The 13,108-nt window shown below is 50.5% G+C and overlaps 1 protein-coding gene across 2 annotated transcripts in view; it reads left to right on the top strand.

Annotated features, from left to right (window-relative positions):
• Positions 1–13,108, top strand: part of CADM4 (cell adhesion molecule 4) — a 117,379-nt gene that overhangs the window by 99,582 nt on the left and 4,689 nt on the right. The window contains exons 1-6 of one of the 2 annotated variants that reach the window (XM_053267068.1): positions 3,534–3,588; positions 4,334–4,480; positions 5,972–6,124; positions 6,991–7,125; positions 8,534–8,695; positions 9,797–9,887. In XM_053267068.1, coding sequence (XP_053123043.1) covers positions 3,549–3,588; positions 4,334–4,480; positions 5,972–6,124; positions 6,991–7,125; positions 8,534–8,695; positions 9,797–9,887 — 728 coding nt within the window. In that variant the 5' untranslated portion in view covers positions 3,534–3,548. Of the gene's footprint in view, positions 1–3,533; positions 3,589–4,333; positions 4,481–5,971; positions 6,125–6,990; positions 7,126–8,533; positions 8,696–9,796; positions 9,888–13,108 lie in introns of those variants that run through there. The other variant, XM_053267067.1, reaches the window with a different exon arrangement.

Genomic DNA, 13,108 nt, shown 5'->3' with positions numbered 1-13,108 from the left:
GCAGCAGTGATACAGGAAGATGCTGAAAGGCATCATCTCAGACTGCGCGGGAGGAGGCAAAATGGTAAAGCCCTCCTGTATTCTACCCAAGACAACCACAGGGCTCTGTGGGTGCCAGGAGTCTAAATCGACTTGACGGCACACTTTACCTTTTAGATGGATCAATGGTCTGACTCGGTATAAGGCAGCTTTCTGTGTTCCTCTCTATTAACCCTGGGCGGCGCCTGTGATCTGACTCAGCCTTTGGGTTTGCTTAGATGTTCTTCTGGCATCTCTTAAATGTTAGTCACCTTGCGGGGGGTGGGTCCTCATGCCAGCCACAGAAAGGTTATCAATGGTTTTTAATAAGTCAGTGGAATATATTTAGCAATAGAGCCATTGATATGGCGGTGGTTAGGGCTGCCTGAGGTAATTTTGATGCTTGGACCTGAAGGGCTTCGGAGGCCCCCTCCCCCCGCTGCCGCATGTACCCCCCCCACTGCAAGGCCCCCCTTAAACATTTTTAAAATAAAACCTCCATCCCCGCCACTGCCTGCACCCGCCACTGCCCTGCCACGCCGCTCCTTTCCATTTTTGCCGCTGCCATGTGTGCAGGTGGATGGGAGCCGAGCAGGCCTCAGCCTCCCCTGTGGCGGCTGCTTGAAGGATCTCTGAGCCCCTTACAAGGTACTCTCCCCCACTAACGTCCTCCTCACAACAACCCTGTGAGGTGGGTTAAGGTGAGAATGGCTGGCCCGAGGTCACTCAGGGAGCTTCATGGCCAAGTCAGGATTTGAACCTGGGTCTTGCCTCTCCAACTACTACACCACGCTGTCTCTTGGATGTGAGCTAGGCCCATCTCCCTTGGGTCGTATACTGATTTAGATGGGCCGCTGGCCTGACTCTGTGTAAGGTAGCTTCATGTGTTCTCACAGCTCACACTGCCACGCTTTGAGCGGATTATAATTACTCCCATTTTTCAGCAAGAGAAGAAAATATTTAGTTAATGCATTGGATAAGTATGGAAGTAAAGCTCAATTTATGTAAAGCTTGTATTGTGCGGCATTGTACACAGCCGCGTCGTAGGCTGCTCTTGGCGTTTTTGTACCACGGATAATACTTACAAATCTTTGAATCTTATTAAATCCATTTACCCTTCTGCTCTTATTATTTAGTATTCATTTAACACAGAGCTCTAGGCACTGTGTGGGACAGACAGGATCCCAAACTTGACCAGAGGGCTGGCTATCTATCTATCTATCTATCTATCTATCTATCTATCTATCGCTGCACTCACTCATTCACTCACTGACATGAAAGATAGAAATTTTTACAGGTAGGTTCTAGACCTCACTCAGATTACCAGAAAAATAGAAAATCCTGGAGAAATGGATTAACTTGTCCCCAAATGTGGGAAAATTGTCTCCCATTCGAAAGGCATGGTGAATGATACCTTCTGACAAACTGGCAGTTTCCTTGGCACAAAGCCCAAACGTTCACCGGATTATGAAGTGGTAACCAAGCTATATTTTTTCATTCCACTGCATTTCAGTCCGTGTTGGATTTGCATGAAAATTGCTTAAGAAATCAAAAACCATGAGAGAGCATAAGTGCTGGAGAGATAAATTCATTTTTCTAAACAGATAAATTATTCTGCACATCAACTAGCAACGAATGAAGGCATAGTGTATGGTCATTTTGTGGTGCAGGAGGATGCTTGCAAACAGCAAGCCTGTTTTACTTGTATTATAGATATGTATATAAACATGCACAGCTCCACGTTTTGCTTGCCACAGTGAGTGTGCTGCTGCCCTTTTGACAAGCGTGACTCTTACCAGGGGATGGGGCTGTAGCTCCGTGGAGAGGATCTATCCTGCATGCCGAAGGTCCCCGGTTCAATCCTTGGCAGCATCTCCAGATAGGGCTGGTAGAGAATCCTCCCTGAAACCTTGGAGAGCGGCTTCCAGTCAGTGTAGACCAGGTCTGTTCAACTTAAGCCCCGCCCCCCAGCTGTTTTTGAACTACAACTCCCATAATCCCAGGCCACAGTGGCTAATTGCTAGGGATTATGGGAGTTGTAGGCCAACATCTGTAGGAGGGCCGAAGTTGAGCAGCTCTGGTGTAGACAAAACTGAACTAGATGGACCCAGCGATATGACTCGGTATAAGGCAGCTTCCTCTGTTTCTCCCAGTCTTGGATCTGCAGCGGGTGGGCAGGGATTCTCTCTGCAATCGTGTGGCAATTCCACCCCTTCCCCAGCTCCAAGGTTGTGAGGAAAGCTGGGGGTTAGTTGTCTGTTGCTGCAGGTGCCACCATAATGCAGCTCAGCATCAGGGGGCCAATCCAATAAGGCCCTGCTATCCTTTCCAGCTCCAGGCTTGAAGTAAGGGATTGTCCCTGACCTTGCACGGACGTTCAGTGCACAGTGAGGGTGTCGGGAGGGCTGGGTTCCTGGCGATCACAATTTTGTCTTGGCTGAAAGACCAGCCAGGTATTGAGGGCCCCTCTTTATATTTGTATGAAAGGTTGTATGGAAGAAAAGTGTTTAAATTTTTTTCCACATTGCTTTGAGCACCTTCAGATTGGAAAGATGGCAGGCAGGGGTGATAAAGAAGTGTGTAAGGCTGCAATCTAAACATACTAGGGAATAAGCATGACTCAGTTCAGTGGGATTTGCTCACAAGTAAACTTGCATAGGATTATGCCGCACAACAACTGCACCTTGTGGTTTTCACCAAGGCTCTGAATCTCTTAGGAGGATGCAGACCATCCAAGAAATGTATAACTGAATACATGATTGATTGATTGGTGCCTGTGCGCGCGCACACACGCACTCTGTACATGCATATGTAGTGTGCTATTTGGCAAACCTCATTATTCTCTCTACCGCATACACCCCAAGTGCCCATGTTTCTAAAAGGATTTCCCCCCGTAGCCCCTTCGCTGTTTGCATTTGTTTTATTAGCTTTTGCATTACCGCAGTATCCCATAGTTTATGACTCCATGGAATAATAGTTTTGCCTTTTGCAGTGGTGTAGTGTCATTATTTCTTGCGACAGAAGGAGCCACTGGTTTTAGAATCAAAGGAGCTGGAGGTGACAGGAAAGCCATCAAGTCCAGCTGCTCGGCAGGACCACTCCCCCACCTACCCCCTCAGACCATGCAAACTACTGTGTGCCACGTCTACGAACCAGTCACCCAGGAACTGTGCTTTAGAAATCCACTTTCTGCACGCCTAGGCCTTCCATGCCATTGGAGCAACTCTGCCAGTCTTGATCCCGATAACTCATACACGCGAAACACTTTGTCGCATGTGGCAGCAGTTTGTTCAAGGTTACCTGCCCTATGTCGGTTGCAAAACAGTGCCATAATAGAATAGTAACGGGGAAGATGGAGGCTCATTAAAATGCACTGTGCGTTGTCGTAGTTGGGGCGAAGCCTCAGGCAGCGATTGGCTGAATGGCTTTGATGTCATAGAGAGCCGGGGCAGCTGGAAAGACTTCTTCCGATGGCCTTTGATGCTCGAGAGGGGCTGACAGGGAAGGAGAAGGGGGCGTGGTGCCGAGAAATGTGGGGGAGAGGAGAAGATCAGAAGGATGGAACGCAGAGTGAGTGGGCAGAGAGGAGGGGCATGCCTGGAAAAGTGGTTGGGAAACGGCTAAGGACTGAAGCTCACATCCTTGCTTTGAAACAACCCATTGTCTCTTTGGCCTCAGGACTTCTGCAGAGTATGACATGGCCCTTGAAACAAGAGCCACCACCTGGCTGCGCCCTTTGCATCCCCCACCCTGATTGCGTATGAGTTGGTGGCTTGACCGTGTTAGTTCTCTTCCTTAGTAAGGGGCTCTCCCCTCCCCCGGCCCCAAATCCCGTCCCTCTCTTGGTATCCAGTTTTGAGATCCCACACTCTGCCCTGCTAGCTCATCTCCGATGCTGGGCACTCCACATTTGCTCAGGAGTGCACTCTCCCTCAGCAGAAGATAAATGTGGTGAGGCTTGGAGTACCTTTAAAGTCCTCTAGATGGATGCAGTATTCCTTCTAACATGGATTCCCAGATGTGGTTCACTACAACTCCCAGCATCCCCTGGTGCAACGGCCTTTGACTGGGGATTATGGGAGTGGTAGTCCACAACATCTGGGAATTCCTGTTAGAGGCAACACTGGATGGATACCATTGGTGTGTTGGGGGGACCACCTGTGGTTTCATTCCTTGACATGGTGTAGACGGGTCCCCGCACGTTGGTGCTTGGCCAAACTGAATCCAAGCTCAAATGAAGCCTGGGTTGTCTCTTGCTTGATGTGTTTCAGCAACAGTGATGGTAGTAACCCATTCTTTTCCTTTCCCCTGCTAGCCAGAGCTCAGGAAGTGCAAGCAGAGAACGTGACGGTGGCAGAGGGCGGCCAGGCGGAGATCAACTGCAAACTACACCAGTATGACGGTTCCATAGTTGTGATTCAGAACCCTTCCCGACAGACGCTTTTCTTCAACGGCACACGTGGTAACTGGCTTCTGGGGATGTTGGCAGGAGCGGCTTCTCCTAACAAGCCTCGCCCAAGAAGAGCCATGCTGCCTGCAGGCGGGCCATTTGTCAGTTAACTGCACAGCTCTACCTGACAAATGGCCGGCCTACAGGTCGTGCAGCTCTTGCTTGGGGCGAGAGAGAGAGAGGAGCAACTTGCCTCTGCTACCGGGAAACAGGAGCAGCTGTGCCTCCTTGGCTTCTCCCTGGTTCATTAGGACGAGCCACTTCTGGATGCCGGGGTTATATTGCCTGGGCTGGGGGGGGACATTTGAGCTCTGGGGCCATAGTGGGAGAGGACAAAAACCCCCATCTTCTCACCTATGCAGATAGAAATGTCAATTTCACAGTTGAAATTGAATTATGTAAGTTTCAGAACGGTTTAATCCATGGTGGACAATAGCTTTTATGACTAATTTCTCCCATTACAGAAGGATGATAGAGGGAATAGGCACAGACAAATTTTGTTGAGAAGTGGGGTGTTTGAAGAGAATATTGGAATGCTAATTTTTGAGGCAATTTGTATCCCTTTGCACAGTGCTCTCTAAAAGTAGGTATTTTTTTTGAAACTGCAGCTGTACACATTGTAATCTTACTGTATTTCAGCTGCTTGTAAAAATCTGTATGTGTCAATAACTCTTGATATAATAAAAGATTAAATTATTCTTTAAAAACCCCATAGAAATGGAAAAAGACTAGAGTGACACATAGGATCAGCTTTCAGTATAAATGGAAATCTGCCTCTAGTCATGTTTCTCTGTGGCTGCTGTATATATAATTAAACTTTAACATCTTCACATGAAAAAAGACCTTCGAGTAGGAACTTCTCTCTTTCCGGGTATTCTACGTTTAGGCTGGTGCCCATTCACAGCTTGGTTAATTTCTCCATTGATTTTCCATGGGCAGGTCTTCTCCCTCACAACAATGTTTAAAAATGGCTAAATATCATAGGATCCTTCTCTCTCTCTCTTTCTGTCTCTGCATACTTGGCATCCTGCCAAGTAGTTGGACTTGTCCCCTCACCAACTCCTCTACAGGTCAACCTACTACGCAGTCTAGACCGCAGTATGCTAGAAGCAAGGAGCGGGCACCCATTGAGAGTACTTACAGAGCAAAAGGCTCTGGCTGGTACGGGCAAGCGAGCCAAGCCACTTGCCTGGGGGGGAAGCAAACAGTCACCCACTCTTGAGTTACTAGCCAATCTATCCTGGGCAGGAATGTCTATCTGAGAGAACTTGTCTATCTGAGAGAACTGCCTCAACTGGCTGAACGGTAGGATCAGCCCTGACTGTGAGTTCCCAAAGACCAGTGATGGGATGCAGTTTCATCGTGGCGGTTCTCGCGGTGACAGTCTCTCGCGTCTGAGAGGAACTGTGGGAAGTCTCCACGATGCTATGCGAGGGAGGAGGAGACCCTTTTGACATCTCGGCAGCCCACAACTGAGGCATCTTTTTCTGCCTTCCCTCATAGCCCTGAAGGACGAGCGTTTCCAGTTAGTGGAGTTCACCCAGAAGCAGGTCCGCATTGTGCTTTCCAACGCCCGTCTGGAAGATGAAGGGGGCTACTTCTGCCAGCTCTACACGGAAGACACGCACCATCAAATTGCCATCCTTACTGTGCTGGGTATGTGCCACCCACCCCGTCTCACGCCTCTTCTGTGCTGATTCCTGGGGATTTTACTGAGGTGTCCCAATAGCACCTTTCCCAAAGGGCTGAAGTGGAATTGGGAGGTTGTCTGCTTTAAACATCCACCCCAGTCTGAGTCAGAAATTGGCGCTGGGGAATGCAGTGGCCTGATGGAGTGGATTTCACAAGCCTGGGGAAGGACGCTGGTCTTGGGGTAGCAATCACGAATCACCCCCTTTGCTAAGCAGGGTATGTCTTGGTTTACATTTGAATGAGAGAGCTGTAAGATATTGGGAGCACTGTAAGATATTCCCCTTGGGGGATACGGCCATGGCTCGCTGGAGGAGCATCTGCATGCAGAAGTTCCCAGGTTCACACCCTGGCAGCATCTACAGGTAGGGCTGGGAGAGACTCCTGCCTGTAACCTTGGAGAGCTGCTGCCAGTCAGTGTAGACACTATTGAGCTAGATGGACCAGCGGCCTGACTCAGTATAAGGCAGCTTCCTACATTCCTACATGTCGGAGGGCCACCTCCAGCCTCAAAGGCAGGACGCCTCCGAGTACCAGTTGCAGGGGAGCAACAGCAGGAGAGAGGGCATGCCCTCAACACCTGCCTGTGGCGTCCATTGGCATCTGGTGGGCCACTGTGCGAAACAGGATGCTGGACTAGATGGGCCTTCTTGGGCCTGATCCAGCTGAGCTGTTCCTGTGTTCTTATTCCTAGGTGTAAAATGGCAAAAGCCCCACAAATTGTCTCTTACGTATGATCCCCTTCATGAAAACAGTTTAATAAAAAGACATGTTAATAACATCATTTAAAAGCGACCGTGTTAATAGGAGAACCCTGTTGCTGCTGCTTACAGTGCCACCCGAGAACCCCTTGGTGGAGGTGAAGGAGCAGGCGGTGGAAGGAGGAGAAGTCGAACTCACCTGCATCGTCCCCCGGTCGCGTCCGGCCGCCACCCTGCGCTGGTACCGGGACCGAAGAGAGCTAAAAGGTGTCACTTCTGGGTGGGGTGGGGGGATCCAGGGGCTTCTCTCCCGGGTGGGGTTTCGAGTCCAAATGGGCTTCATCATTGGGGGCGTTGGAGGCAAGCCAGACACAACCTTGATGGTGTCCCTGGCCTAGGCATGCTTGCTCTTTCCTCCCTGCAATGGACAGGCACTGAATCCACAGGCCACCTGCAGACTTAATGTGTGGAATGGCTGCAGTCTGGAATAGGACCGTGGGAGGGGATTTCAGCCTCCTCCCTATCATGGTCCTGATTTCGAGTTCCATCCATCATTTGGGCTCTTTATAGGGGGGAAATGGAGGAAGCCAATGACTGGATTGAAAACCAGCCAGTGTGTCATGGCACACTAGTGTGCCGTGGGATGCCGGCTGGCACAGGCTCGCTCTCAGACAGCAACAACAGTGGGAATTTGAACTCGCTGATTTTGGAGGTGTCTTGCCCCATAATGCACCAGGAAGGATGTGCCCCTGCTGGTGTAGAAGGGAGCTAGCCAGCTCCAAAAGCAGGGAGACACCTCCGGAAGCCTTAGGGCTGTTTGTCCCCAGCGGCAGTACATGCTGCTGGGCTATAGGAGGAAGTAAGTATAATTTTTTTAAATTATATACATTTTTATTTTTTATTTTAAAAATAATAAAAATGGCATGGTGGTTTTGACACTGCAAGCAAGCAAGCAAGCAAGCAAGCAAGCAAGCAAGCAAGCAAGCAAGCAAGCAAGCAAGCAAATAAAAAACTGTGCCTGTGTTGTGGGGGCAGTGTGCCCTGTTATTTTTCTTTTAATGTAAGCGTGCCTTGGGATGAAAAGGGTTGGCCTGGTTTGTCATCCAGTATGAGAGCAGGGATCTACAGTTGTTCGCCTCTAGAAGGTGCTGACTTCAGCTGGGGTTCGCTTTGTGGGGGGCACGGAGCGTTCCCCCCACATTAAGGGCCGCCATCTCAAAGTGTGTAGGATGGCTGGGGCTGCGTCCATATGTGTCTCTAACTGTACCATATAGGATGTACCAGGTTATCTGCCACTTCTCCCACTCCCTTTCCCCACCCCCCACGGAAAATTCTTAAAATAGAAGCTTTTCAGCAATTTGCCTTAAAGCAGATGTTCCTTGGGGATGTTTGTCGAGTTTTCGGCTCAGAAGCAGGCTCTGCCCAGGATGGTTTTGGTGGTGACAAACAGGATCTTAGGCTCACATGGGAGGGAAGTGTGGGAGGGACGTTCTGCCTTCTTAACCTCCCAGCACACTGCAGTCATGTCGTAATTGTATATAATTTGAAAACTGAAAAAACAAAAAGGAAACCCGCAGTCAGGCAGGTCTTCTAAAGGATGTTTGCAAGCACTCAGCAGAGCTGACCAGGCCGTGTGTGTGTGTGTGTGTGTGTGTGTGGTGTGTTCTCTCGCCAGGCATGAGCAGCAAGCAGGAAAACGGGAAGGTCTTCAGCATCACCAGTGTGGTCCGCTTCCGGGTGGAGCGCAAGGACCACAGCAGCATCATGACGTGCGAGGCCACCCACCCGGCGTTGCGCGGGCAGCGGAAGCAGACGCAGTACGTGCTAGATGTGCAGTGTAAGTGATTGCAGGGGTCTCGCCAGTCATGGGGCAGGGTCGGCGGAGGGAAGGTTGGGATCAGTGTTTCCTGTAACAGGAATCCCAGCTGTTGTTGACTACAACTCCCAGCATCCCCGGCTGAAATGGCTGTTGGTCGGGGCTGCTGGGGGTTGTACGATACGATACGATACGACGCATATTTATAGACTGCTTTTCAAATCAAGTTCCCAAAGCTTGAAATAAATAAATAAGTCCCCAAAGGACTCACAACCTGTAGTCAGTGACGCCTGGTCTTCCCTGTTACGGGAAGACGGGTTGGAGTCATGGGCCCGGCCTTTTGTTGGGTGGCCTTTCTTCCCCCTCTCCCTTGGAGGGGGTGGCCAGGGGTTCCTGAGCTGTGCCCCCACCAAGTCAAAGAGGATTTGCGGAGGAGTGGTGCCCGAGTCCCCAGCTGCCAGTGCCCAAGAGGCAGCATGGTATAGTAGTCAGACTAGGACAGAGTAGACCCAGGTTCCTATGAAGCTGCCTTATACGGAGTCAGGCCATTGATCTCTCTAGCTCAGTACTGCCCACACTGGCTGGCAGCAGCTGCCCAGGACTCCAAACTGGGGTCTTTCCCAGCCCTGCCTGAACCTGCGCTCTTCTGCAGTGCCAAGCAGATGCTTGACCATGGAACTTCAGCCCTTCTCCATACATCAAAACAGATGCTAGTTTTGTAGCATCTGTTGATTTTTTGTTAAAAAGAAACTATAGCTTTTATTTATTTTATATTTGCGCGCCCCACCCCGCCCAACGCCAACCCCCGAGAGGATACAAAGATACAGGCAAACAACCTCCGCAATCCTTCCAAATGCCAGCTTCCTTCCCTGGTGGGGTGGCTGTTAAGAAGTTTAAAAAACAGGGAAGCAGAAATAATACGTGTAACTGGGCTGCAAATGCGGTTAAGAGCTTCATTTCGAAGGATTAGAAGCGCTCCGATTCCAAGGAAGCATTTGTGAATAGACTTGCAAATTGTCTAGCCTTGCTTGACGGGGGCGGGTGGGGGTTTGTGCAGGATGCTCTTTTGTCTTCTGGCCTGGTGTTTATTCCGTCTCTCTTTTCCCACCCTCTCCCCCCCAGACTCCCCCACAGCAAGGATCCACCCCCCCCAAGGGGTGATGCGGGAAGGAGACACTTTAGTTCTGACTTGTGCTGTCAATGGCAACCCACTGTGAGTACTTCCAGAGGCTGGAGGGGGAAGCGGGAGGAGACCCGTAGAGGGATCGGCACAGGATCCCAGATGTACTTAGCCCTTGTGCGCTGAAGCGATTGCCCGGTCTGTGCGTCCCCTGCACTTAAAAACAAAAATTGTCCCAGTTCTGCACCAAGAAGGCCAAGTTAACTGTTGTGGCCCAAACGAATGCAGCCGATCAAGGAGATTTATTTATACTGGCATATTTTGTGAGGTTGTCACCCAATTAAAAACAACGCCCCGAGTTGATTGATCCAAATTAGAACTTCATGATTCAGATCTTGCCTCCCATCTCCACTAGGTGGTTTTAGGAACGACACAGGAATATAGGAAGCTGCCTCATACTGGGTCAGACCCTTGCTCCAGCTAGCTCAGTGTTGCCTGCACTGGCTGGCAGCATCTTCTCCAAGTTTTCAGGCAGGAGTCATCCCCAGCCTACCTGGAGATGCTGTGAGGGAGTGAACCCGGGACCTTCTGCATACAGAGCAGATGCTCTTCAGCTGAGCTATGGCTCTGTCTTCAGGAGTTTTCCCAGATAGCCGGCTTTACCATGGGTTTTCTGCAAGGCTTTCCTTTTTTTAACCTCTGATATAAATCGAACTACACTCTTAACGCTCAATGGAGGACCCCAATTGTGTGTGCAATGCTCCCTGTTAGCTTGCAGGAACTTCAGGGTAAATTTGGCCGATATGTGAACGCACCCCTCCATTCTGGAGGAGATGCAAAAATGAAAGCCGGGTGTGAAAAACCTTCCAAGGGGCATATCTTACTGCACTCTCACATGTATATTCTCCCATCCAGATGCAAACCCTGCTTAGCAAAGGGGACAATTGATATTTGCTACCACAAAACCAGATCTCCCCTCTAACAGGGATTCCCATTCAGGCTAGGACTGGCCCACACAGCAACAGGGCATATTCCCGGTGCACCCCACCCTGCATCCCGCCACACCATTGAATACTCCTATCCTTAAGGACCCATTCTGCTCAAAACCTGGCGCCCTCCCCGCATATATTCCACCACCCTCTCAGTGCCCCCAGACTGGCCCTGTTCCCATTGACTACAACTCCCAGAATCCCCAGCTGCGATGGATTTTGCTTGGGAATTGTGGGAGTTGTAGTCAACAGCATCTGGGAATCTCTGTTAGAGGGAACACTGCTCCTCCCCAGTGGGCAAGGAGAGGCAGGCCACTTCCTCCCAGCCTCAGCTCCCCAGCTGCAAGTTGGAGGTAATACTTACCCGCTCTGGCATGCTTATGTGTGTGAAGACTAGGCCTCTCTAGACTTGTTTTATATTGGAACAGGGAAAACATGTGGATGACTGACTCCTCACATCTGTTGGCCCTAGGTTTTTGTGGGCTGCAGCTAAGGGTTGCACGCTCGCGCTCACACCCACACAGACACCCACACCCCTGCCTGAGAAAGTTTTCTAGTCTTTTGGTTGAAACCCTTTTGACTTGGCTCAGAATTGCTCTGATATATAGAAATCAATCAATCAATCAATCAATCAATCAATCAATCAGTCAGTCAATATTTCCCCAAGGGAGGAAGCAGAGTTTTGCACCAGGGGAAATACTGGTGGTTGTGCTCATGCTGGTCTGCTTCCTCCGATGTACAGGCCAGGCGAGTAGTTGTGGCAGAACCTAGGTGCAGCCAAGAGCACAGAGGCAATTATGGCCCCAATGCCTTTCTAAATGCACCTCTCCCTAAATCTCTGGCAGCAGGACATGCGGAATATCCCAGTAAACAAACGCATGGCCACAGAAAGTAGTGCTGGAGAGCGAAGCACATGTGGACAGAGGCCTCGGAAGCAGGCTTCTTTCAGAGGCAGGGTGTGGGAGAGGAATGAGGCTGGAGACAGATGCTTGTTGCCTCAGTGTGTGGCCATTTGCAAGAGGGATTGCTGCTTGTGCTGGGGACGCTCGTCCCACACTTGCCTCTGGTGAAGAGGCTTGGCGTGTTTTCCTGTCCTCTCAAAAACATTTGTGGCCTCATTGAGCAGAGGCAGCGGGGCAATCGCGGCTCATCCTAGCCAGCCAAGGGGGCACCGCAGGAGGTGCAGCTGCCTCCGCTTCTTCACCCTGCCTGAGAGCCGCACCGCCTGTAAGCTGGCCATTCATCAGGTCAAGCTGTGCGGTTTGGGAAGGGAGGCACCAACACCGGAATAGAGGAGGAGGAAATCCTCTCCGTGCCTGGTTCTGAGGGCACAGGATGGGCAGCCATCGGGCTGAAGGTAAGCAGGTCTGTGCCTTCAGGAGTGCTTCAGATCAGAGATTCTCAAAGTTGGGCTTCAACTCCCATAATCCCAACCAAAGGCCACTGGGGCTGGGGATTATGGGAGTTGAAGTCCAATAACATCTGGGGACCCAGTGTTGAGAATCCCTGCTTTAGATCACATTGGGTGCCATAAGGAAAATTACTCAAAGTAGATCCATTGAAATTAAAAGGGCGGGTTAGGCAATGCCCGATCTTAATTCCAGTGACTACTTTCGGTCATTTTCCTCATCCTGTCAGCCACTGTCTCCTTCACAACTGGATTTGCAACAGAGCTTATGGAGAAGGCAGTGTTGCCCACTACACAGCCCTTGGCAAAGAAGTTCAGTTGTCGCATGGTGCACAAGACAAACAGATGCCTTGCACATCAAAGCCCAATTCACACGTTAACGTTCAACAGGTGTGCATTCGTATGCATCCTACCTGTTCCCTGCTTCTGAGGGGACCCATATCCAGGTTCACTTTTATAGTCATCCACACACAGAAACGTGCACCTGTGTACAGACACCTGTAGTCATGTGCAACGTAATGTCTGACTGGGGCTCAAGTGGTTTTCCAAGCCTCTCTCTCAACCCTCTTCCAGCCCCCTTAGGCACGGTCGCCTGTAGCCAGCTTCTGTCTTTGTGCTGGCAGGACGGCCAGATGCAAAAGCCGACAGAGCTCCTGTGCTTTCAGTCCTTGGCAGCTCCAGTTTCCCTGATCTTTTCACCTCTCCACCTGCCGAAACCACCCCCCCCCCGCCTCTGGCTACACACAACTCTTCCCTGTCCTGCCGTTTGTTTGCATCTCTTCTCACGGCAGGCTGGGCAAATTGTCCTTGCCTCTCTGTTGCTCTCTCCCTGCCCAGCCTGACTGATGGATACAATTCCCGAGCGGAGTTATTACTCGAGCGCCCCTTGATCCAGCTGCCCGGCTCTGTGTCCCATC

This window comes from Hemicordylus capensis, chromosome 7, assembly GCF_027244095.1.
Source record: "Hemicordylus capensis ecotype Gifberg chromosome 7, rHemCap1.1.pri, whole genome shotgun sequence".
NCBI lineage: Eukaryota > Metazoa > Chordata > Lepidosauria > Squamata > Cordylidae > Hemicordylus > Hemicordylus capensis.
The sequence above is the reverse complement of the archived record's forward strand: the minus strand, read 5'-3'. Positions and strand labels throughout refer to the sequence as shown.